This window comes from Zea mays, chromosome 7 (genome assembly GCF_902167145.1).
Source record: "Zea mays cultivar B73 chromosome 7, Zm-B73-REFERENCE-NAM-5.0, whole genome shotgun sequence".
NCBI classification, from domain to species: domain Eukaryota; kingdom Viridiplantae; phylum Streptophyta; class Magnoliopsida; order Poales; family Poaceae; genus Zea; species Zea mays.
The window spans coordinates 125,117,212-125,139,477 of record NC_050102.1 but is presented as its reverse complement, the minus strand read 5'-3'; the positions used below and the strand labels follow the sequence as shown (position 1 = coordinate 125,139,477).

The 22,266-nt window shown below is 46.1% G+C and overlaps 3 protein-coding genes across 4 annotated transcripts; 2 read left to right on the top strand and 1 right to left on the bottom strand.

The window, feature by feature from the left end:
- The first annotated feature begins 9,292 nt into the window (after positions 1–9,292).
- Positions 9,293–10,874, top strand: LOC103634136 (protein ALP1-like). The gene is made up of 2 exons (XM_008655739.1): positions 9,293–9,538; positions 9,614–10,874. The coding sequence occupies exons 1-2, from the start codon at positions 9,309–9,311 to the stop codon at positions 10,872–10,874; spliced, it is 1,491 nt and encodes a 496-aa protein (XP_008653961.1). The 5' UTR covers positions 9,293–9,308.
- Positions 10,874–12,394, bottom strand: LOC103632798 (glutathione S-transferase T3-like). The gene is made up of 2 exons (XM_020541305.2): positions 11,728–12,394; positions 10,874–11,637 (listed from the first exon to the last, which is right to left on the bottom strand). The coding sequence occupies exons 1-2, from the start codon at positions 12,388–12,390 to the stop codon at positions 11,062–11,064; spliced, it is 1,239 nt and encodes a 412-aa protein (XP_020396894.2). The 5' UTR covers positions 12,391–12,394; the 3' UTR covers positions 10,874–11,061.
- Positions 12,395–16,143: 3,749 nt separating this feature from the next.
- LOC100194243 (Galactosyltransferase family protein) lies at positions 16,144–17,989 on the top strand. 2 transcript variants are annotated; one of them, XM_008652731.4, is made up of 2 exons: positions 16,144–16,372; positions 16,479–17,711. In XM_008652731.4, the coding sequence occupies exon 2, from the start codon at positions 16,630–16,632 to the stop codon at positions 17,584–17,586; it is 957 nt and encodes a 318-aa protein (XP_008650953.1). In that variant the 5' UTR covers positions 16,144–16,372; positions 16,479–16,629; the 3' UTR covers positions 17,587–17,711. The 2 variants fall into 2 exon arrangements, with proteins under 2 accessions (XP_008650953.1, NP_001132756.1); NM_001139284.1 differs by lacking the exon at positions 16,144–16,372 and having other exon boundaries at positions 16,558–17,989.
- The last annotated feature ends 4,277 nt before the right edge of the window (positions 17,990–22,266 follow it).

The following is a 22,266-nucleotide window of genomic DNA, read 5'->3' as shown; positions in this document are numbered from 1 at the left end:
AATATCGCCGAGGATGGTGTCGACGGGGTGATCTCGTTGGATTGCTTGGTGGACTCTTGGGTGTGGCGGCCTTTGCTCTTCATCCTCCTTGTCTTGATTATTTGCATCTCCCCCTTGATCTATGCCGTCATCTTGAGGTGGCTCATTTGATTGATCTTCTTCCTCATCAACTTGAGCCTCATCCTCATTTTGAGTTGGTGGAGATGCTTGCATGGAGGAGGATGGTTGACCTTGTTCATTGGGAGACTCTTCGGATTCCTTAGGACACACATCCCCAATGGACATGTTCCTTAGCGCGATGCATGGAGCCTCTTCTTCACCTATCTCATCAAGATCAACTTGCTCTATTTGAGAGCCGTTAGTTTCATCAAACACAACGTCACATGAGACTTCAACTAGTCCAGTGGACTTGTTAAAGACCCTATATGCCCTTGTGTTTGAGTCATAACCAAGTAAAAAGCCTTCTACAGTTTTAGGAGCAAATTTAGATTTTCTACCTCTTTTAACAAGAATAAAGCATTTGCTACCAAAAACTCTAAAATATGAAATGTTGGGCTTTTTACCGGTTAGGAGTTCGTATGATGTCTTCTTGAGGATTTGGTGTAGATATAACCGGTTGATGGCGTAGCAAGCGGTGTTGACCGCCTCGGCCCAAAACCGATCCGAAGTCTTGTACTCATCAAGCATGGTCCTTGCCATGTCCAATAGAGTTCTATTCTTCCTCTCCACTACACCATTTTGTTGTGGCGTGTAGGGAGAAGAGAACTCATGCTTGATGCCCTCCTCCTCAAGGAATCCTTCAATTTGAGAGTTCTTGAACTCCGTTCCGTTGTCGCTTCTTATTTTCGTGATCCTTAAGCCGAACTCATTTTGAGCCCGTCTCAAGAATCCCTTTAAGGTCTCTTGGGTTTGAGATTTTTCCTGTAAAAAGAATACCCAAGTGAAGCGAGAATAATCATCCACAATAACTAGACAGTACTTACTCCCGCCGATGCTTATGTAAGCAATCGGGCCGAATAGATCTATGTGTAGGAGCTCCAGTGGCCTGTCGGTTGTCATTATGTTCTTATGCGGATGATGAGTGCCAACTTGCTTTCCTGCTTGGCATGCGCTACAAATCCTGTCTTTCTCAAAATGAACATTGGTTAGTCCTAAAATATGTTCTCCCTTTAGAAGCTTATGAAGATTCTTCATCCCAACATGTGCTAGTCGGCGATGCCAGAGCCAGCCCATGTTAGTCTTAGCAATTAAGCAAGTGTCGAGTTCAGCTTTATCAAAATCTACCAAGTATAGCTGACCCTCTAACACTCCCTTAAATGCTATTGAATCATCACTTCTTCTAAAGACAGTGACACCTACATCAGTGAATAGACAGTTGTAGCCCATTTGACATAATTGAGATACGGAAAGCAAGTTGTAATCTAATGAATCTACAAGAAAAACATTGGAAATAGAATGGTCGGGTGATATAGCAATTTTACCAAGACCTTTGACCAAACCTTGATTTCCATCCCCGAATGTGATAGCTCGTTGGGGATCTTGGTTTTTCTCGTAGGAGGAGAACATCCTTTTCTCCCCTGTCATATGGTTTGTGCACCCGCTGTCGAGTATCCAACTTGAGCCCCCGGATGCATAAACCTACAAAACAATTTTAGTTCTTGACTTTAGGTACCCAAATGGTTTTGGGTCCTTTGGCATTAGACACAAGAACTTTGGGTACCCAAACACAAGTCTTGGAGCCCTTGTGCTTGCCCCCAACATATTTGGCAACTACCTTGCCGGATTTGTTAGTTAAAACATATGATGCATCAAAAGTTTTAAATGAAATATTATGATCATTTGATGCACTAGGAGTTTTCTTTCTAGGCAACTTAGCATGGGTTGGTTGCCTAGAGCTAGATGTCTCACCCTTATACATGAAAGCATGATTAGGGCCAGAGTGAGACTTCCTAGAATGAATTCTCCTAATTTTGCTCTCGGGATAACCGGCAGGGTATAAAATATAACCCTCGTTATCCTGAGGCATGGGAGCCTTGCCCTTAACAAAATTGGACAATCTCTTAGGAGGGGCACTAAGTTTAACATTGTCTCCCCTTTGGAAGCCAATGCCATCCTTGATGCCCGGGCGTCTCCCACTATAGAGCATACTTCTAGCAAATTTAAATTTTTCATTTTCTAAGTTATGCTCGGCAATTTTAGCATCAAGTTTTGCTATATGATCATTTTGTTGTTTAATTAAAGCCATGTGATCATGTATAGCATCAATGTTAATATCTCTACATCTAGTGCAAATAGAAGTGTGCTCAACGGTAGATGTAGAGGGTTTGCAAGAATTAAGTTCAACAATCTTAGCATGAAGAATATCATTTTTATCTCTAAGATTGGAAATGGTAGTATTGCAAACATCTAAATCATTAGCCTTAGCAAGCAATTTTTCATTCTCAATTCTAAGGCTAGCAAGGGAAGCATTCAACTTATCAATCCTAGCAAGTAAATCAACATTATCATCTCTAGGATTTGAAGTTGAAATATTGCAAACATGTGAATCAACCTTAGCATTTAAACTAGCGTTTTCATTCCTAAGGTTGTCAATCATCTCACGGCAAGTGCTTAGCTCACTAGATAACTTTTCACATTTTTCAATTTCAAGAGCATAAGCCTTTTTAACCTTAACATGTTTCTTGTTTTCTTTAATTAGACAATCCTCTTGGGAATCCAAAAGGTCATCCTTTTCATGAATAGCACTAACTAATTCATTTAATTTTTCCTTTTGAGCTATGTTAAGGTTGGCAAAAAGGGAACGCAAATTATCCTCCTCATCACTAGCATTATCATCACTAGAGGACTCATATTTAGTGGAGGAGTTGGATTTAACCTTCTTCCGTTTGCCGTCCTTTGCCATGAGGCACTTGTGGCCGACGTTGGGGAAGAGAAGTCCCTTGGTGACGGCGATGTTGGCGGCGTCCTCGTCGTCGGAGGAGTCGCTTGAGCTTTCGTCGGAATCCCACTCCCGACAAACATGGGCATCGCCGCCCTTCTTCTTGTAGTACCTCTTCTTCTCCTTTCTTCTTCCCTTCTTGTCGTCGCCTCGGTCACTGTCACTAGATAAAGGACATTTTGCAATAAAATGACCGGGCTTACCACACTTGTAGCAAACCTTCTTGGAGCGGGACTTGTAGTCTTTCCCTCTCCTTTGCTTGAGGATTTGGCGGAAGCTTTTGATGACGAGCGCCATTTCCTCATTGTCAAGCTTGGAAGCGTCTATTGGTTGTCGACTTGGTGTAGCTTCCTCCTTCTTGTCTTCCGTCGCCTTGAATGCGACGGGTTGAGCTCCGGATGTGGAGGGTTCGTCGAGCTCGTTGATCTTCCTCGAGCCTTCAACCATGCACTCAAAACTAACAAAATGCCCGATAACTTCCTCGGGGGTCATTTTTGTATATCGACGATTACCACGAATTAATTGAACTTGAGTTGGGTTAAGGAAAATGAGAGATCTTAGAATAACCTTAACCATTTCGTGGTCGTCCCATTTTATGCTCCCGAGGTTGCGCACTTGGTTCACCAGGGTTTTGAGCCGGTTGTACATTTGTTGTGGCTCTTCCCCTTTGAGAAGCCGGAACCGACCGAGCTCCCCCTCGATCGTTTCCCGCTTGGTAATCTTGGTGAGCTCGTCTCCCTCGTGCGCGGTTTTGAGCACATCCCAAACTTCCTTGGCGCTCTTCAACCCTTGAACTTTGTTATACTCCTCTTTACTTAGAGAGGCGAGGAGTATTGTTGTTGCTTGAGAGTTGAAGTGCTCGATTTGGGCCACCTCATCCTCATCATAATCCTTATCCCCTATAGATGGTACCTGTGCACCAAACTCAACAACATCCCATATACTTTTGTGGAGTGAGGTTAGATGAAAACGCATTAAATCACTCCACCTTGCATAATCTTCACCATCAAAAGTTGGTGGCTTGCCTAATGGGACGGAAAGTAAAGGTGTATGTTTAGATGTACGCGAGTAGTGCAAGGGGATCTTACTAAACTTCTTACGCTCTTGGCGTTTAGAAGTTACGGAGGGCGCATCGGAGTCGGAGGTCGATGTTGATGAAGTGTCGGTCTCGTAGTAGACCACTTTCCTCATCCTCTTTTCCTTGTTCTTACTCCGGTGCGGCTTGTGGGAAGAAGATTTTTCCTTCTTCTCTTTGTGGTGAGAAGAAGATTTCTTCTCCTTCCCTTTGATGGAGGAGCTCTTCTTCTTTTCCCTCTTTTTGGTGCGGGACTCTTCCGATGAAGTGCTCCCTTGGCTTGTAGTGGGCTTTTCGCCGGTCTCCATCTCCTTCTTGGCGTGATCTCCCGACATCACTTCGAGCGGTTAGGCTCTAATGAAGCACCGGGCTCTGATACCAATTGAAAGTCGCCTAGAGGGGGGGTGAATAGGGCGAAACTGAAATTTACAAATATAAACACAACTACAAGTTGGGTTAACGTTAGTAATAAAGAAATGAGTCCGCGAGAGAGGGCGCAAAACAAATCCCAAGCAAATAAGCAAGTGAGACACAGAGATTTGTTTTACCGAGGTTCGGTTCTTGCAAACCTACTCCCCGTTGAGGAGGCCACAAAGGCCGGGTCTCTTTCAACCCTTCCCTCTCTCAAACGATCCACGGATCGAGTGAGCTTTCTTTTCTCAATCACTTGGAACACAAAGTTCCCACAAGGACCACCACAAGTTTGGTGTCTCTTGCCTCAATTACAAGTGAGTTTGATCGCAATGAAGGAATCAAGAAAGCACGATTGCAAAAGCCAAGCGACAAGAGCGACAAATAACACACGGATCACTTTCTCTCTCTCAAGCCACTTAATCACTAATGATCTCTTTTCTCAATTGTGAAACTTGGAGAGATGGAGGCTTTGAATGTGTCTTGGAATGGATTGCTAGCTCTTGTATTGAATGTTGAAGGTTGGAATGCTTGGATGAAGTGAATGGAGGTGGTTGGGGTTGTATTTATAGCCACCAACCACTTCCTAGCCGTTGGGCCATTCTGCTGAGCGCGGACGGTCCGCGAGCCAGGTCCGGACGGTCCGCCCCTGTGGATCAACGGCTGAAAATGCAACGGTCAGCAGTAACGGCTATATCAACGGCTATATTGCATTTAATGCGTCGTCAGATGTCAGACTGAGCCAGTCGCGGACGGTCCGGTCGTGCACCCCGGACGGTCCGCGAGGCCCCCTATAATTCATCTTTCCGAACCCGTTACCTTCGGGTTTTTCGGTTTCTTACCAACCGGACGGTCCGCGCCTGAGGCCGGACGGTCCGCGCGAGGGCTCGGACGGTCTTAGCTTTTCCTCCGGACAGTCTGTAGTGGAAACTTGTATTTTTGCATTGGTTCTGTCCGAGAGACATCCTTGTGTCGCGGACGGTCCGCCGCAAGGGCCCGGACGGTCCGCGCTTGGCCTGTCTTTCCAAAAAGCTTCTCCTGTCCGGAATAATCTACGGTATTCCGGACAGTCGATTTAGTATAGTTATAGATGAACCTTTGGCACCTGTGTAACATATAATCTAGAGCAAACTAGTTAGTCCAATTGTTTGTGTTGGACGATTCAACCACCAAAATTAACTAGGGACTAGGTGTAAGCCTAATTCCCTTTCAGAGTTCCTTGGCTATACACTGTATTTCATGAGCTTGCTCTACAATAGAGCGATTATCAACCATCTTATAATCATGAAAGCTCTCCATGATATACAGGTCACTGCCAGCATCTGATGCACCATACTTAGTAGTAAGTGCATCCCACAACTCTTTCCCGTCTGTGTACTGCATATTCGCATCAACCAGACGGTCAACAAGGGCGCTAAGAACGGCTCCCGTGAACATAGTATTGGCATGATCGTACTCTTTCTCCTGTTCAGGAGTCAGTGGACCCTCAGGTCTGCCTTTACTAACATGGAAGACATTCATAGCAGTAAGCCAGAGCGTGGCCTTGACTTGCCATCTCTTAAAGTGCATACCATTAAACTTTTCTGGCTTCAGCGCGTCGGCAAAAGCAGCCATAGAAAAACTAGGAAATTGTCTACAATAAGGTTTTTGGATTGTTGAATAATTAGACAAATTCCAAATTAAATTCCGAATATAAATCATGACCAAATCAGAAGAACTGAAATAAAAGCCAAATCAGATGATGCGTACTGATTAGACTTACTGATTGTTGGCGCGCGCCAGGATCAGCTGGGTCGACGATGTCAGAAGATCACGAGCAGTCGCGTGAAGACGCTTCCCAAAAACCTTATTCGCCCTCTCCCGGTGCAGGATCTAGAAGACGAAGGGTTCCGGAGACCTGCTCTCCTGATCGCAGATGCACCTCTGCGGTCGGGACGAAGGGAACTAAAAGGCGGCTCAGCTATGAAGAGAGGCGAAGGCGAACTGGGATCTGCAGATGATTTGGAGGCTGGCTGCCGGGCTCCTTTTATAGGGCCGAGTCCGCGACCCCCGTGCTTATCCGCCCACGAAAATCTCGCAATCAGTTGAGATTTTATAGCGATCGGTTAGGATAAGCGTAACAGCCAAGAAACCAAAAAATCAAACGGCAAAAGGTAGCCGCGCCCCCGCAAGGCGAGGGGCCGGATTTCGGCGGACCATTCACGCGCATGTCGTGCGCCCGCGCCCTTCGCCCCGCCCCGCCCCGCCCTGCCCCGGCCAGGCGAGCGAGCGCGCGCGCGCGTGTGGCTCTCCACACTCTCTCCTCTCATCCATGACTTGGTGAGTGAGTGTGGTTTCCATATTTAAGTTAGCTCTACTCCACAAGAGCTAGCAATATGGTGCTATTGGTTCCACCTATCCCTTTGCCATCCACTTATATGGGCTTTTGAGATTTTCCTGGGATTTATTAGAAATTCTTAATTGGGCCAAGCCCATAAATCCTAACATTTATTCGGACCATTCACTAGTACTGATTTTATCTACTAATATGAGGCCAGAATTAGTGGGGATAAAATTATTTCTCTTAAACTTATTTAATTCTTCGAGTACTTTATTGTTTTTCCCCTTCTCGTCTATTTTGTGCAATATGTTTATTTAATGGTATAGAAAATTTTATTTAAGATTGGTCTAACTATTAACATAAGTGTATTTATAGAGGCGAAATCCTAAGTGAGTAGGGAACGATTCGTACCGCGGGGGCGGAGCGCTCCGCCAAGGTGTCTCTGGGGTGCGAGCCGAAGGCCATTTGGAATCGCTACGCTCCGGTCTAAGTCTTCCGGCAACGGGTCTCTGTTTCGCTCGTCAACTTGACTGTTTTTTTTTAAAATTTGGATCACAAACTCAACATACAAATTGGACGGTATAAATTCTACCGCCGGTATATAGTTATAGATATAAAAACACGTGACGGTCTTCAATAACTATGATATGATGCTACTCCATGCGGAGAGTAGTGCGCTAAAGCGGCGGAGGAACAAGAAAGGCGTCTCGGCTATACGAGCATGCCGTACGCCTCCGCCGAGCAGGCGAGGAAGAAACTCGTCTCGACGGACGCCGCTGGCTTTCGTAGTTTCGTGAACCGGTGATCGGATTCATCAGTTTGTTTGGTGACACGTGCCTTTCGAGCAGTCTCTAGCTAGCTACTCTCACATCACGGTCAGCAAGCACGGCACGCTACTGATCGAAAGACGCCCGATCCAGCACTCATTAACACTGTGCCGCGAAGGAGACGCTGAATCATCATGGACCTCCGTCCTCTGCTCGTTGATTCCCGGGCGCGCTAGCATAGTAAGAGTTGTTGTTGTTGTTATTTTATTTTACTATATGTCTTTTGGTCAAGTTTTGTCGGTGCTTCGCGTCTGCGATCTGTTGCCTCTACCATCTGCGATCATCGTCTCCACTGACAGATCCAGGAATAAATCAAAAGAGAGGCTACTAAAAAGCCAATTGTAACGTTGGTGGTTAAACGATAGACAATTGGTATCTTGTGGTGGACTATCTAGTCGATTCACTACTGACGTCTGTTCGATTTTATATATTTCAAACAATATCAAATATTGTTATATACAATTCTACATCCTCTATTTTAGAGACAGTATAATGGCAACCGTGGTGCCGGGGCGTACACAAGCATCAGGATCCATGGAAATGCCAGCTCTTGTACTGTTCCTAGTGGATACTGCATACATGCCCCTGTTTGTTTCAGCTTTTTTCAGCTTCTGGCCACAAAAGCTGCTGCGGACTGCCAAACGCGTCAGCTTTTCAGCCAGCTTCTATAAAATTCGTTTAGGTAAAAACTATTCAAAATCAACATAAACATATAATCGGTTGACTTATTGCAATAGTAGGAATTCGTCACTTTCTAAATCCTGAGCCCTATGAACATTTTTATTTTCCTCCGCACATAATCCTAATAATACTCAGATTCTCCCCACAGCCAGATTCTCCTTACAGCCAGATTCTTAGAAAAGCTGGTCAGAAAAAAGCTGAATCAAACAGGCTTCATATCTTGTTGGGGAGTGGTACAGTCCAGTAGCGTTGGTCCAACACGTCAGGCAAACTGAAGTGCCTCAGCGTCTCCTCAACTACCGTTAAACCCAAGGTGATCACGAATCCATGGAACCTTCCGTCCAGAGATCCATTTCGAAACCGCTACCTAGCTCCGTCACAATCAAAACACAGGATAATTTAATTAGGGCGACGACAGTTTGTACGCCCCAGCATACGGCCACAGCTAGCGAGAGGGGGGCCAAAACCGCCGTCCGTCCGTCCGATGTGTTAGACTGTCCGCAACCGTGCCCCTAAATTTTTCCCCCTAAATGTTACTATGCAGCCACGTCAGCAAGATTCCATCCCCTATATTCACTCGTCCCGCAACCGTTCTCCCTATATTTTCCCCTATATATCCCTCTACTCATTAAAAAACCATTTCCATATAACTAACTTTAACCAACTTCAATTTTTGATTTTCTTTAATTATTTTGCACACGTCCGACGTGTTACGCATGTATTCAAAAATAAAATTTATAAAAAATAATTACTTTACAATTACTTCCACAAAAAATATATAACAACTATTATTTTACAATACATTCGAATGTTCATTTTTTTGTGATCACGTTTTATCCATCCTGTGATAAGAAATCAAATTTCCTGCACACCAAAAAGCACTAGTCGTATGCGACAAGCCGCACTTGCCTTCCAATGAAAGCCATGTTTGCCTTTCGTGCGAAGCCACTAGCTTGCACCTGAAGCCGCATTCCTCTCCCCTATATATATGGAATCCATCTCTTCACAAATGTCATAACAAACTTCACTACATCAACAATTCCAACATTTCACAGTATGTCTCACAGCCATAGCGATGAAGACTCTTACTCGAGTGATAGTGAGGAGGAAACACTTATGCTTGTAAATCTTCTTGTCCTAAACATAGAGGCGAGACGCCACCTGCAACGACGGTCCCGTTTGCCTCGGCGGGTTATTCATAGAGATCATTTTCGTGGAGAAAATCTTATCCATCATCACTACTTCGCCGAGAACCCTGTGTATCCACCCCACGTCTTTCGTAGAAGGTACCCACACATTATTATTCGAATACGGTTTCATATTTGCAATTTCATTAAAAATTTTCTTTATTATAAACTTAGGTTCCGCATGAGTAGGCCTCTCTTCCTGAGAATCTTGCAAGGTCTTCAACAACATGATTCGTACTTTACACAACGGGTAGACGCAACTGGTATGCCTGGTCTAGGTCCACTACAAAAAGTTTGTGCGGCATTGCGGGTACTAGCATATGGGTTACCTTCAGATGCTGTAGACGAGTACATTCAAATAGGGGAGTCGACAGCTAGGGAATGCCTTCATCATTTCTGTCGAGGTATCATTGCATACTTCAGTGGCTGGTATCTACGAACTCCTAACGAAGCTGACATAACACGCATCATGCACCATAGCGAATCAAGGGGTTTCCCAGGGATGTTGGGTTCTATAGATTGCATGCATTGGGAGTGGCGGAACTGTCCTACCGCATGGCGTGGTCAGTTTTGTGGCAGAAATGGTCGAGCGTCTATGATCCTAGAAGCTGTGGCAACGTATGACCTTTGGATTTGGCATGCTTTCTTTGGCATGCCCGGGACAAACAACGACGTGAACGTGCTCCACCGATCACCAGTTTTCGACCCCATGACATCTGGCCGAATGCCACCTGTGCATTACACAATTAATGGTAATGCATATAACTTCGGATATTACCTTGCTGATGGTATTTACCCGAACTGGCCAACTTTCGTAAAAGCTATAAGGCACCCATATGAGCAAAAGAAAGTCTATTTCACACAAATGCAGGAAAGTTGTCGAAAGGATATTGAGCGTGCATTTGGAGTTCTTCAAGCTAGGTGGGCGGTGCTGCGAGGTCCAGCATATGGTTCGGATCGTAATCGTTTAACTGAAATTATAACTGCTTGCATCATAATGCACAACATGATTGTTGAAGACGAAGGGCCATTTGCAGCTAATACTGATTTTGGAGATAACACTTCAACGAGCCAAGCACCACATCTAATTGCTGAAGGAAGGGCAGAATGGGTGATTAACCACTTCGATCTTCGTCGCCAAGAAAGATCGTGCTCCCTCCAAAATGACCTTGTCGAGCATTTGTGGGCTCGGCGTGGAAGCATGTACACTTCAGCATTCGTATGCTCAAGTTTATTGAAACTAGATTCTACTATGTGTAATTTCCATTCGCAAGTCCTACGTATTTCAGAAATAAAGAAGTATTTCAGTGCAAACCTGTACTTGTTCGTTCAACAAAATAACATGAACACTGTAAACGATTTGTACACATCACAAGCGATTCCAAGCTCAACACGCAGCAAATATATGAAAATTAAAGCAAACATGTTCACATGAACTGGAAATAATTATTGTCGATTACACCACCATAGAACAAACAGCACTGCACGACTGTCCTTGACGACTTATGGTTCGTACAAATATTATAATGGTCTGCCAAACAAATGTAACGTTCTCACATAAACAAATAATACAAACAGGTTCAGTAAAACAAGTGCAAGTTACCAGTAACCGAATAAATGTTTCACTCGTAACCAAATATGAATTCTTGCAACTTCTGTTTTTGTTTTTGTATCATAATCCAAACATGGGGTTGGACATCTTCTTCATTCGTTGCCTCCAGCCTTTGTAATCTTTTTTCAGCAGATTCTAGTTCTTGAAGTTTCAATTCCCTTTTTCGTATGATGACCTTTTCGGCTTCCAATTCTAACCTCTTTTTCTCCATTTCCCTGTCTTCTTCTGTGCACTTCTCTTTTTTTGCACCCTTTTCAATGGACCTCTGAATTTGTTTTTCAGTTATTTCTTGCAAACGGCTAAGGTACTCTGGAGATGAAGATGATGCAGGTTTGTTTCTCTCTGATTTACTGAAATCACGACCACGCGGCCGTTTTCCTGTCAACCCTGCTGATGAACTATCATTTTCAGTTGTCGGAGCAGACGGAGTACCTGTTGACCCAACTGGATTTGCATTCAATCCGCGGAACGATTGGCCACTACAAATGCTCTCCCATTTCGGTTCTCCCTTTAGTTGGTGCCAGCAATGCATGTACTGGAAATTTTTGTTCTCCTCGTGTGCAAATAATGTTGCGGCCTTCGAAGTCTGTACAAATTATGGTTTAATTTTACAAATGTGTTAACATGTATATACAATCATTTGTAAATGATTTAAAGTCATGAAAATTTGGGTTACCTTGTCGTCATCAGTTAACCCACTTTGTTTCTCTCTAAGAACTCTTGCATAGTAGCCAGCAAACTTACTTACATCTGCTCTTATCTTATCCCATCTGCTGCTAAGCGCTCTGTTCACTCGGCAAGGAAAGTTCCCCCTCTGTTCGTTGTATCTTTTTTCAATTCTAGCCCAAAGGCCCTCCCTACGTTGCCCAGTGTGCACAACAGGGTCACTGCTAATTTGCAACCAGGTTGTGCAAAGTAGAAGATCTTCAGGGCTAGTAAAGTTTTGTTCCTTAGCCTTTTTGGGTTTTTGTATTGGAGGTGCATTCTTTTCAGGACTATTGATGTCTTGAACACTATGTTCTGCATCTGAGTCCAAATTCACAGGTATGGAAGGTATAGTATTGGAACCCTGCAATGGTGTACTGGTATTGGATGGTGGAATGCAATCAGGAAATGGGTTAACTTCTGGTGGCCCAAGAGGATTCCTCACAAAATTCAAATAATGATTCCAGTACATAGCTGATTGAGAGGCCGGAATCATGGAAGATTGGGAAGAAGTATTCCCTGTATGCATGGGTGCCCACATTGTTGTCGGACCTTGAGCAGGGTTTGGAAAATTCAGGTTTCCCACGAGGTTACAATCCATAGCACTCTGGTGCATGTAAGCCGTGGGCCACATAGGGGGTGGAGGAAGAAACTGCTGGCCAATAGATGAGTTTGACATGTACTGAGAAGAAGTCGCATTGTTTGATGGGTCCATTCTAGTAAGGGTGGACAGGGGACAGATTAAGTGAGATGGTAATAAGAGTAACATTTCAGCATATGCATTTGAACTAATGATTTAGAAATCATACATAATAAGCAGTAACAATTATAATAAAAGGTTCGCATTAACGGTTACAGTACTAAACCAAACACATTAGAGTTGATACTGAGCAAAGTTCCCAGACTACAATTATTCCTTACATCGAACTAAGTACTTCTTCGGACAGTCTACTGCTTAGACATAGACATACATGACATATGGGTGTTCAAAAGGATGTCATGTACCTTTCACTGCCAACATAACCCTAAAACATATTCCAGTAGCTATTACGGGTAGACCTATCTGAATCACTGAAATACCATTCGTCACTCACGTCGGGGCAGTAGAACTCCTCTTCGTCAACAGAAGGATCAGTAACTGTTGGAGGGGGTGACGGAGAGGGAGGATCAACACTGATGTCATCCCAGTCGTACTTAGCTAGTTTTGGAAACGCTTGGACTTTTGCCTCTAAGGCATCCTGCTGAAGCAACTCTAGTTTATCTTTGATAGCAAACAATGTCCTAGCTAGGATTTCTTCGTCATGCATGTGGTCTAATGCATGATCAACTAAACCCCCAGGGATTTTGTGGCATCCTCTGTACAGTCGACAAGGACTTTCATCAAAGCCTTCATCTTATCTTCTTGGGAGGATGCCATTCACAAATGGGCTGCAAACATTTAATTTATGAAGTAACATGTTTAAACACTTTAAAAGCATATGCATTCTTGTAATGAGAAAAGTTTGCATATAAAATTACATACTAATTTTGTTTCAACCACAAGGGTGTCATAAAAACATGCAACAACATTACAAACTAGTACCAAATATAAGGGATGTAGAAACTAGAGATTCAAAATCGTAACTCATATGTACCATCACTTTCCTAAGGACTGGGGAAAATAACAGATATGTAGAAACTACTTATCAGTAAAATATTTGTTGGCAGCAACAAGTGTTATGCATGAAACACAAGATGAAGTCTTGAACATTACATATGTTTGTGGGTCAAACACATGTTCAGGCACACACATGATGAGGCAGCTAATCATAGTCAAAGGTAAATGAACATGTCATGAATTGTACTGAACAATTAATGAAAATACGTGTATTCGTGAACTAATCGGGTTGTCAGTCCTATGACATTTATTGCTCAAGACTACAATGCTTTGATATGGTAACATTGGACATAAACACCACAAATACAAGTTGTTCACTTAATAAATATCTGCTTCATTGGATTCATCTTGACTGGGCAAATGCAGTACACCGGCATGGCTAATGTTAGGATACGAGGTTGCAAACCTTGCTTGCATTGGCAACTAAGGGTGAACTCAAAATTTGGAGGGGGCGTCTGCATCGACTACAAATCCTAAACCGAAACAAGGGTACAAAGTTTGTTGCACCAGGTACCTAAATGGGAGGATGAACAATGTAACAAGGTGACAGCTTAAACTACAAGTGTGGATCTGGTAAAGTCGTAAGGGCTGGGGAAAATAAACTAGGATTGTTGAACAAAACCATTGGTGTTGTAAATCATTGTTGAATGAAGTATTCATATGACGGGGTACAAGATGGTATACCTCAACACGGGAGGATCTCGCCCGGTACACGGCGAATCGAAGAAAAAAACGAGTGCTGTTCGAAATGAATCGTCAAATAAGTATGGATTTGACGAGGTTGAACAAGGTATTACCTTAAGAAGGGGAGATCTCGGCCGCACCACGCCGAATCGTAGCGTCTCCGTGTGGATCTGATGGAGCCGTCCAAGGTCGGATACGGAAGGCAACGAATCGAAAGCGGGGTACCTCGTGCGAAGCGGATTTGACCCCGCTTTGTCTTCGGTCGCGAACGGAACTGCGTGGAGACGAAGTCGAGTTCGTCTTCTGCGCAACTGAGCGGGGCCGGGGCCGACTCCACAGCCCGACGGGAGATCCGCCGCCGCGTCGCCGCGCAAAATCTCTCTTCCGCGGACGATTCGAGGCGAAGCGAGGTGGAGCGGGAAGTTTCCGTTGTCTTCCGCGGTCGGCTCCGTCCGCGCGAAGGAGGCGAGGGGGCGGCTACAGTCATCCCCTGCATGTGGCGTGAGAGAGAAGAGTGCGGCGAGGAAGGGGAGAGTGTAGCGCTCGCCGCTGCGGGAGATAGGGGATAACTGTAGCCTCTACAACATGAACAGTATTAGCGTAGGGGACGAGTAGGGTGAGGCGCTGCGGGCAGTCTTAGGCATCTGCTGTTGCCGAGCCGTGGGGTGCTGCTGGTGAAGTTGTTTCGCCTTCTTCCGGATGGCCGGCCGGCCGTCGTGTTCTTTACCTTTCCCGGCACCCGGCAGTAAGGAAAGATAGAAGCGTCAAACGGTCCCGGCGTGTGACTGCGACATGGGGTTGGAGCCTCTCGCCGAGTCGTCCTTTCAGCTGTATATACTGGCTTCAATTCCACTGTATTGACCTTGTCGTCACCCGTCAAGGCAGCCGCCCCTGCCAACCTCTTTCATTTATGTATGTACGACGAGAAGCATGCACACATGATATGATATGAGATTCCTCTATTACTTACTCATTCTCATGTCATCATATTTCAAACTCTACAAACACATATACGATCTTCTGATCGTGTCCAGTAGTTCACCCACAATGTCACTAAAACACTGTTTTTTTCGCACGGTTGAGGATAGAGATGTGTAATCTGTTGGAGATAGTCTAATAACAACATGAACACGGGTGACTTCGGTCCAACGAGTGCGTATGTTGTGCTCGAGCGTCAACAGTAGTTTCTGCAGCTACTAGTGACTGTCTTTCGTGCCATCAAGGACCTGTTTGAATGCGCTAGAGGTAATAGTTAGTTGACTAAAAAATATAGAGAAATTAGCCGGTTAAAAAATAGCTAGCTAAATGTTATCTAATTTATTAAAAATAGCTAATAACTAAACTATTAGCTAAATTATTTTGTTGCTATCCGCTAACTTTAGCAACTAAATATTAGTTATAGTGCATTCAAACCGTGTCTAATTAAATAATAATACTTCTTTGATTTTAAAATAGTATTTCTTTTAACTTTTGATTTTTTATGTCTACATTTAAATAAATGATGATGAATCTAGACACACATATAGAACATATATATTAAATATTTTATGAATCTAATAGAACTCTAAAAAGATTTTTAATTTTAGGTTTTTAATTTGGGCCGGTGGGAGTACCATAGCAAGTAACGATCCGAAGCAGTTGGTGCTGCGTTTCTGTCAGCCTCCAGGGCCAGCAAGCAAGCGCGGCCGAGCACGGCACTTTGACTCAGAGACGTCCATCAGCTCGTGATCTGAGACAGACTACACACGCATTGCGTTACGTTGCGACAAAGAGATGCTGAAAGATCGACAATGGCGCCTTCGTGAACGCCGCGCTGCTCCGCCCGGCGGGCTGTGGTCTGCTGGTGACACAGATTGCCAAAGGGATTTTTATCTTTCAATTAAAACGCTCTGTTTAGTTACTACATTAACCGCCACCGCCAATAGGTAGCCGGTTCTGTTCTTAACTGATGAGATGGTTATTAGTTGATACGCAGCTAACAGTTAGCTGGATCCATTTGAATCGAAGTAGCTAATTGTTAGTGGTTCACTGTTAGATCTTTGGATGGATCCAGACAAGCCCTGGGTTAGGAGAAAGAGAGACTGGTCCTAAAATAGTGTAAGAGAGCCGCACAATTTCTGACAGTCAGTGCAGTCGTCCCCAAGAGTCCCATTTTTTTTTTACCTGTGCATGCGTGATTAGTCCTGAGCTCGTCCTGGTAGATCCGTGGGATCTTCAGAGAAACATGGTGCGTCGCATGAAGAGTCCGATCCCCTCGCATGTACACAACGCAGCGGTTGGGTCTCTGAACTATATATTTTATTATATATAGCGTGCTGTTATGAGCTCCTACGGAATTTACGACACCAGCTAGTTGTTGTTTTCTTCGAAGCTTCTTACAGGTGGCGACTGGCGAGTGCCGACCTCGACCGATTCTTCTTCGAAATCCTCCACTAGAGGATCGCAGCTTCTCTTTTGAGCGAACAATAAAGCACCAGCTGCTCTCACGCTTCCGCGTTTAGCCAGGCCGGCCCCGGCCACGAGCCCACGACAATGAAGCCGCCCGCGTCGTCCACCGCCACCTCCTACCTCCTCCTGGCCCCGCTCGCGATCCTCCTGCTCGTCTTCGTGCTACCGTCGCTCCGCCCTTGGTCCCGCGTAGGCTCCGACTCCGACGGCCTCGGCATCCTCTGCGCCCGCCGCACCGGCGGCTTCGTCGACGTCGCCGCCGACGCGCCGGCGCCGCCACCGGGCCAGACGACACGGGCGGCGGAGTTCAGCCTACTGGTGGGCGTGCTGACCGTGCCGGGCCGGCGGGAGCGGCGCGACATCGTGCGCACGGCGTACGCGCTGCAGCCGGCCGCGGAGGGCGCGCGCGTGGACGTGCGCTTCGTGTTCTGCCGCGTGACGGACCCCGTGGACGCGGCGCTGCTGGCGGTGGAGGCGAGGCGGCACGGGGACGTCCTGGTGCTGGACGGCTGCGCCGAGAACATGAACGACGGCAAGACGTACGCGTACCTGTCGTCGGTGCCGCGCCTCTTCGCGGCGGAGCCGTACGACTACGTGATGAAGGCCGACGACGACACGTACCTGCGCGTGGCGGCGCTGGCGGGCGAGCTGCGGGGCAAGCCCCGCCACGACGTGTACCTGGGCTACGGCTACGCCATGGGCGGGCAGCCGATGCCGTTCATGCACGGCATGGGGTACGTGGTGTCGTGGGACGTGGCGGCCTGGGTGGCCGGCGCGCGGGAGATCCTGGAGCGCAACGACACCCTGGGCCCCGAGGACCTCATGGTCGGCAAGTGGCTCAACCTCGCCGGCAGGGGCAGGAACCGCTACGACCTCAAGCCCCGGATGTACGACCTCAGCTGGGACATGGACAACTTCAGGCCCGACACCGTCGCCGTGCACACGCTCAAGACGAACCGCCGGTGGGCGGCGGCGTTCAGGTACTTCAACGTCGTCACTGCGGGGATCACGCCGTCGTCCGAACTGTACCACCTGCCGTGATCGTCTCATCGATCGACCAACACTTTTTTTTTTTGTAATTGTCTGCGACCCTTGCCAATTGTATAACAATTATCTGGCAATACATGAATGGATCGTGGAACAGTGGTGGGGGAGCATTTGAGTCACGTTGACGCGCTCATGTAAGCGCAGCGACGACGGTTCGCCCGTTGACGCGCTCCAAACCGCCGTGCAAGTTCCTCTCCCGGCGAGGCGACGGGTCCCAAAGGCTGGGTCTTGGCCTCGCTCCGTCGCTCGTGAGGTCGTGACATGGCATCCTCGCCGCCGATTCATTGATCTAGATCGGAAAACAGCATTGCCAATCTAATCTGTCTTTGTCGTCCTTTCCTCTTTTTTTTGTCTTTCTTTTGGATGAAAATGGATGCCAAATTGCCTAGTGATAGACAAAGGAGGTTAGGGTATGGTATGTGCAATGTCTGTCATCCTGTATATCCCTGTGTACTCTCCGCAATGATCGACGACACTTGCATGGAAGCCGTGCTGTCCACACTCCACAAGTGGTGGCAACTAGCAAGCACACCGGTTTTCATTTCCTTGTCTAACTTATATTTGGCACTTGGCAGCCAAGGAAAAACTCAAATGACCAAAAATGTATGAACCGGAAGCTTTCGTTTCAAAAGGCCGGTGTTAGAGAGTTAGCAGGCGAAAACCGAAAATCAAATGGTCATGCTTTGGAAATTCTAACTACAAACATACTCCCCGTTCTCCAGATTTATTAACCAGATTTATACAAGGAAAAGATACTAAATATCGATATGGTTTTTTAATGGTTCGGTTAAACTTTAAAAGATTCGATCTGCTTTAAATCTAGAATTATATTTTTGTTGGTAGAGATTTATAGTAACCTTTTGTGTTTGAAATTGAAGATTTGACCTCAAAGGACCCAACAAGTTTCGCGAGGGGTTTTTACCGCACGATATGCAAAGGTTGACTTATCCGTTATATAGCAAGGTTGGTAAGATTTCAGCTTCGACCATATATCAAAATATGATAAACCATGGACGCCATCCACCACGCAAGCAGTAACCGACAACGAATGGTGTCGCCAGCGTCCTCATCGAACTTGTCGTTGTTGCCGCCCGTCGCACTCTCGCAAGCAGGCAAGCTGCGAGGCAACTAGACAACGCCCTTCCCGGAATCTCTATCGTTTTTTTTTTTTAATTTGAAGAAGAACACTTGGTCCAACGGGCTCCACACGGCGTCGCTCTGCACGCTGTACCTCCTCCTGGCGCCGCTGGGCCTCGTCGCCCTGGTGCTGGCGCTCCCGAACCTCGTCTCCTTCCATCCCGCTCCCAGGGCTTCGACGTGCTCTGCCGCCGCCGCGACGGCTACTACTCCGTTCATGCACGACCTACGTCATGTCGTGGGACGTCGCGGTGTGCGTGTCCGCCAACCAGGACATCCTGCGCCACAACGACACGCACGCGCCCGAGGACCTGCTCGTCGGCGAGCCGCAAGTGGCGGCTCAACATCGGCGGCAGGGGCAGGAACCGCTACGGCCTCAAGCCGCGGATGTACGACCTTAACTGGTTTATGGACAACTTTCCTGCCGAACACCATCGCCGTGCACAATCTCTACTACTTATTAAGGCTCTAAGAGTAGTCTGCCCATTCCTTGTTCTGCCACCATTCCGGTTCTGCCATTCCCATCCGCGATGCCCCGCTGTTCTGCCATTCCAGCCTCTCCTCGCCTCCATTCCCATCCGCGATTCGTTCTGCCATTCCAGCCTCCGCGATGCCCCCCCGCTGTTCTGCCATTCCAGCCTCTCCTCGCCTCCATTCCCATCCGCGATTCCAGCCTCCGCGATGCCCCGCTGTTCCGCCATTCCAGCCTCTCCTTGACACCGAGGCTCCCATTCCCATGGCAAAAAAATCACAGGAGTAGAGACTGGCAAGAGAACTTGACCACGATTGGTTCTTCTAAAGCAGCACAGCTTATAAGCTGGTACCGCGATTGTTGGCTGGTCAGTATGGTACTATATTTTGCAAGTGATGATGACGGCAGCCAACAACTTATTTGGTGCGGCCCATGTCACATGCCCAGCAGGCCGCACGCCTCTGGCCCCGGCCCAGCCTGACGTTCGAGTCTCCCTCTATCGCTCTCCCTGCCCAGCGGGCCTCCCTCCACCTCTCCCTTCAAGAGCTTCCTCGCTTCAGTCTCCCGAGACGTGGCGGTGCCTTCCTCCTTGCAACCTCTAGCCATCTTTGGTCCACACCCGCACGCTACCTCTCCACGACCTCCACTCCGCCAGATCTACTCCTTGCTCTCTAGCATGCACGCTTGGAGGTCGTGGAGCTGAATGAGAGGGCGTCGTCCGGAAGAGGAAAGTTTGGGGAAGCGCGCTTGGAGGTCGACACCATAGCTCCAGCTTCGTGCGAATGGGCTCCAAGTTGCTCCAGATCTGCGCGTCCAGGTTGTGGCGGCGATGATCGAGGACTAGATCCACGTCCAGGCTGCTGCGGCGACGGCGGAGGCCTCAATCCGGGTCTAGACCAAGGTCATGGTGGCGACGAAGGTGGAGGCCGAGGTGGAGGGCGATGCTTCCACTCTCAGTCTTGGGGTGGGGTCTTAGGGATGACAGATGAGAGTGGGGTGCAGTGGTGGCTCATCGACATCAGCCATTGGCACCCTTCCCCTGCCCAGTTCGACGATGCACCCTCCGTCCTACTACTTCACGATGGCACCACCATCTCCAGGTACCGTGCCGATGGAGGAAAGGAGAAACAAGGTATTTTGAAGGTACCGAAAAATTTAGTTGTGTCTTCTGTAATTTGAACTGGCCAATGGCCTTTGTTGTTGAATGATTATGTCTTCTATAATTTGAACTAGCCAGTGGCCTTTGTTTAGTTTGTGTTTGTACCATTATGGTGAATGATGTGGTGGATGCACCTAAATTCAGATTGAACTGCATTCATTTTTATTGTCATTTCGAGGCCCTAAATTCAGATTGTGTGCATGTGTGGACTGCTCCCATCAACTGAATGAAAAAATTTAGATATCGGGAACAAAGCAACCTATCCTGAGCTACATTTGGACAGTCGACAATCAACAAAAAATAGGTGCATACCCAATTTCTACTGAACATTCAGTTAACAGCATGGACAAATAAAATACAACCCATCTGAATTTGCACAGCCAACTTCTACTGAACATTCAGCTTTCAGGACACAAAAACCCAACTGAATACACATGAACACAACTGTCCTCATTCAGTTTTTAGGGCACAAATACAACAAAGGTTTCAATTTTCCTAATTCACTACAACATATTACAGAAGAACTAATGGGGACAAGCATCCCTAGATCTTCATGCCCTGCTACTTTCTGATACCTTTTGTTTTAGTATATTATTTGTGACTAGCAGCTTTCAGATTGCATGGGATTGTGGAGGCATCTATCTTACTACTTACAGGTGGATCTGCTGTTGGTTTGCTTGTAGGTGATTAGCTAGATTGTGTTATTTTAAGTCCCGACAATTCAGTTTCTACTATACATGCTTGCCCTTTCTTGAATCTACCCTTATAGGTATCGCTACTAGGCATGTTGTTGATCGAAAGGAACAAGCAAGCAACATAAGTGGACTACCCTTGAAAATTGTGACCTGGTAAGTCCAGTAAGTGATGCTTGCATCACAATGCATTCACTTGAGACTACATGAATGTCCCCCTCCTAATATTTTAGAGATTAGACGATGAGGAATAGCCCTCTCACTATATTCATCTACATTTGAAGATATGGTCGTGTAGGCCATCCAATTCCCTTCCCTTCTGCTTTTGCCAACTTAAAACCGTTGCAGTTAATCCTTTGTGAGGCCTCACCACAACTTACAGGACCATAGCCGAGTTCTCTCTAGCTTTCAAGAACGAAAAGTAGTGTATGACATCAACCTGTCAAAATTAGCAAGCAACGTCAGATGTATTTATTTAAAGATCCTTGCATATTGGCATTCGTACCCTAACCTTTGTTCAACATCAAACAAAAATATTATTTGCAAGTCTGTTGTCCTAATCAAGTGTTGTTGAGTAGAGAGATTCCTTGAAAAGAATCACTTTTTAAACTAGCAATAAAATTGACATGACTGGTTATATTCATATTTCAAAACTATACTAGGGTAGGTAAACTGCCAACCCAAAACCAAACATGAACCTACATAGGCAGGGAATCACTTAAGCAAAGCCCTTAAGTTAGCAGTCCTTAACAGTCCTCTTACAGTTTCTTCTCCAGTCCTGGATTGTTTCAGCAACTAAAGTCAGTGATTTCTTCTTTGTCTACAATAATGCTATGGCTTAATGCCCTAATCTTTATATTCCTCTTCTTATATCTGCACTTCCATGGACACTAGGTGACACTAAATTCACAAGATGTCTTCATTGATATATAAGAAACCCTGATGCACAAAACATGGAACTCGATAGATATTTGTGCTCTAATTTATTATTGCATTTACATTTTTTGGTTATAATATCAAAGGACCGCTATTGTGGGGGGCTCTAATGGCATTTCTTATATTGACAACATGTCTTCAGTGATATCTCAAAGTAGTGCAAAGGGAGAGTTACCAAGTTGATCAGTTTTTTTCTAGAAATTTCACTACAGCCGGTTATAGCTACTAATGAACATGCATTTAGGTAATCATCTCTAGCTAAAAATATCTACTGTACT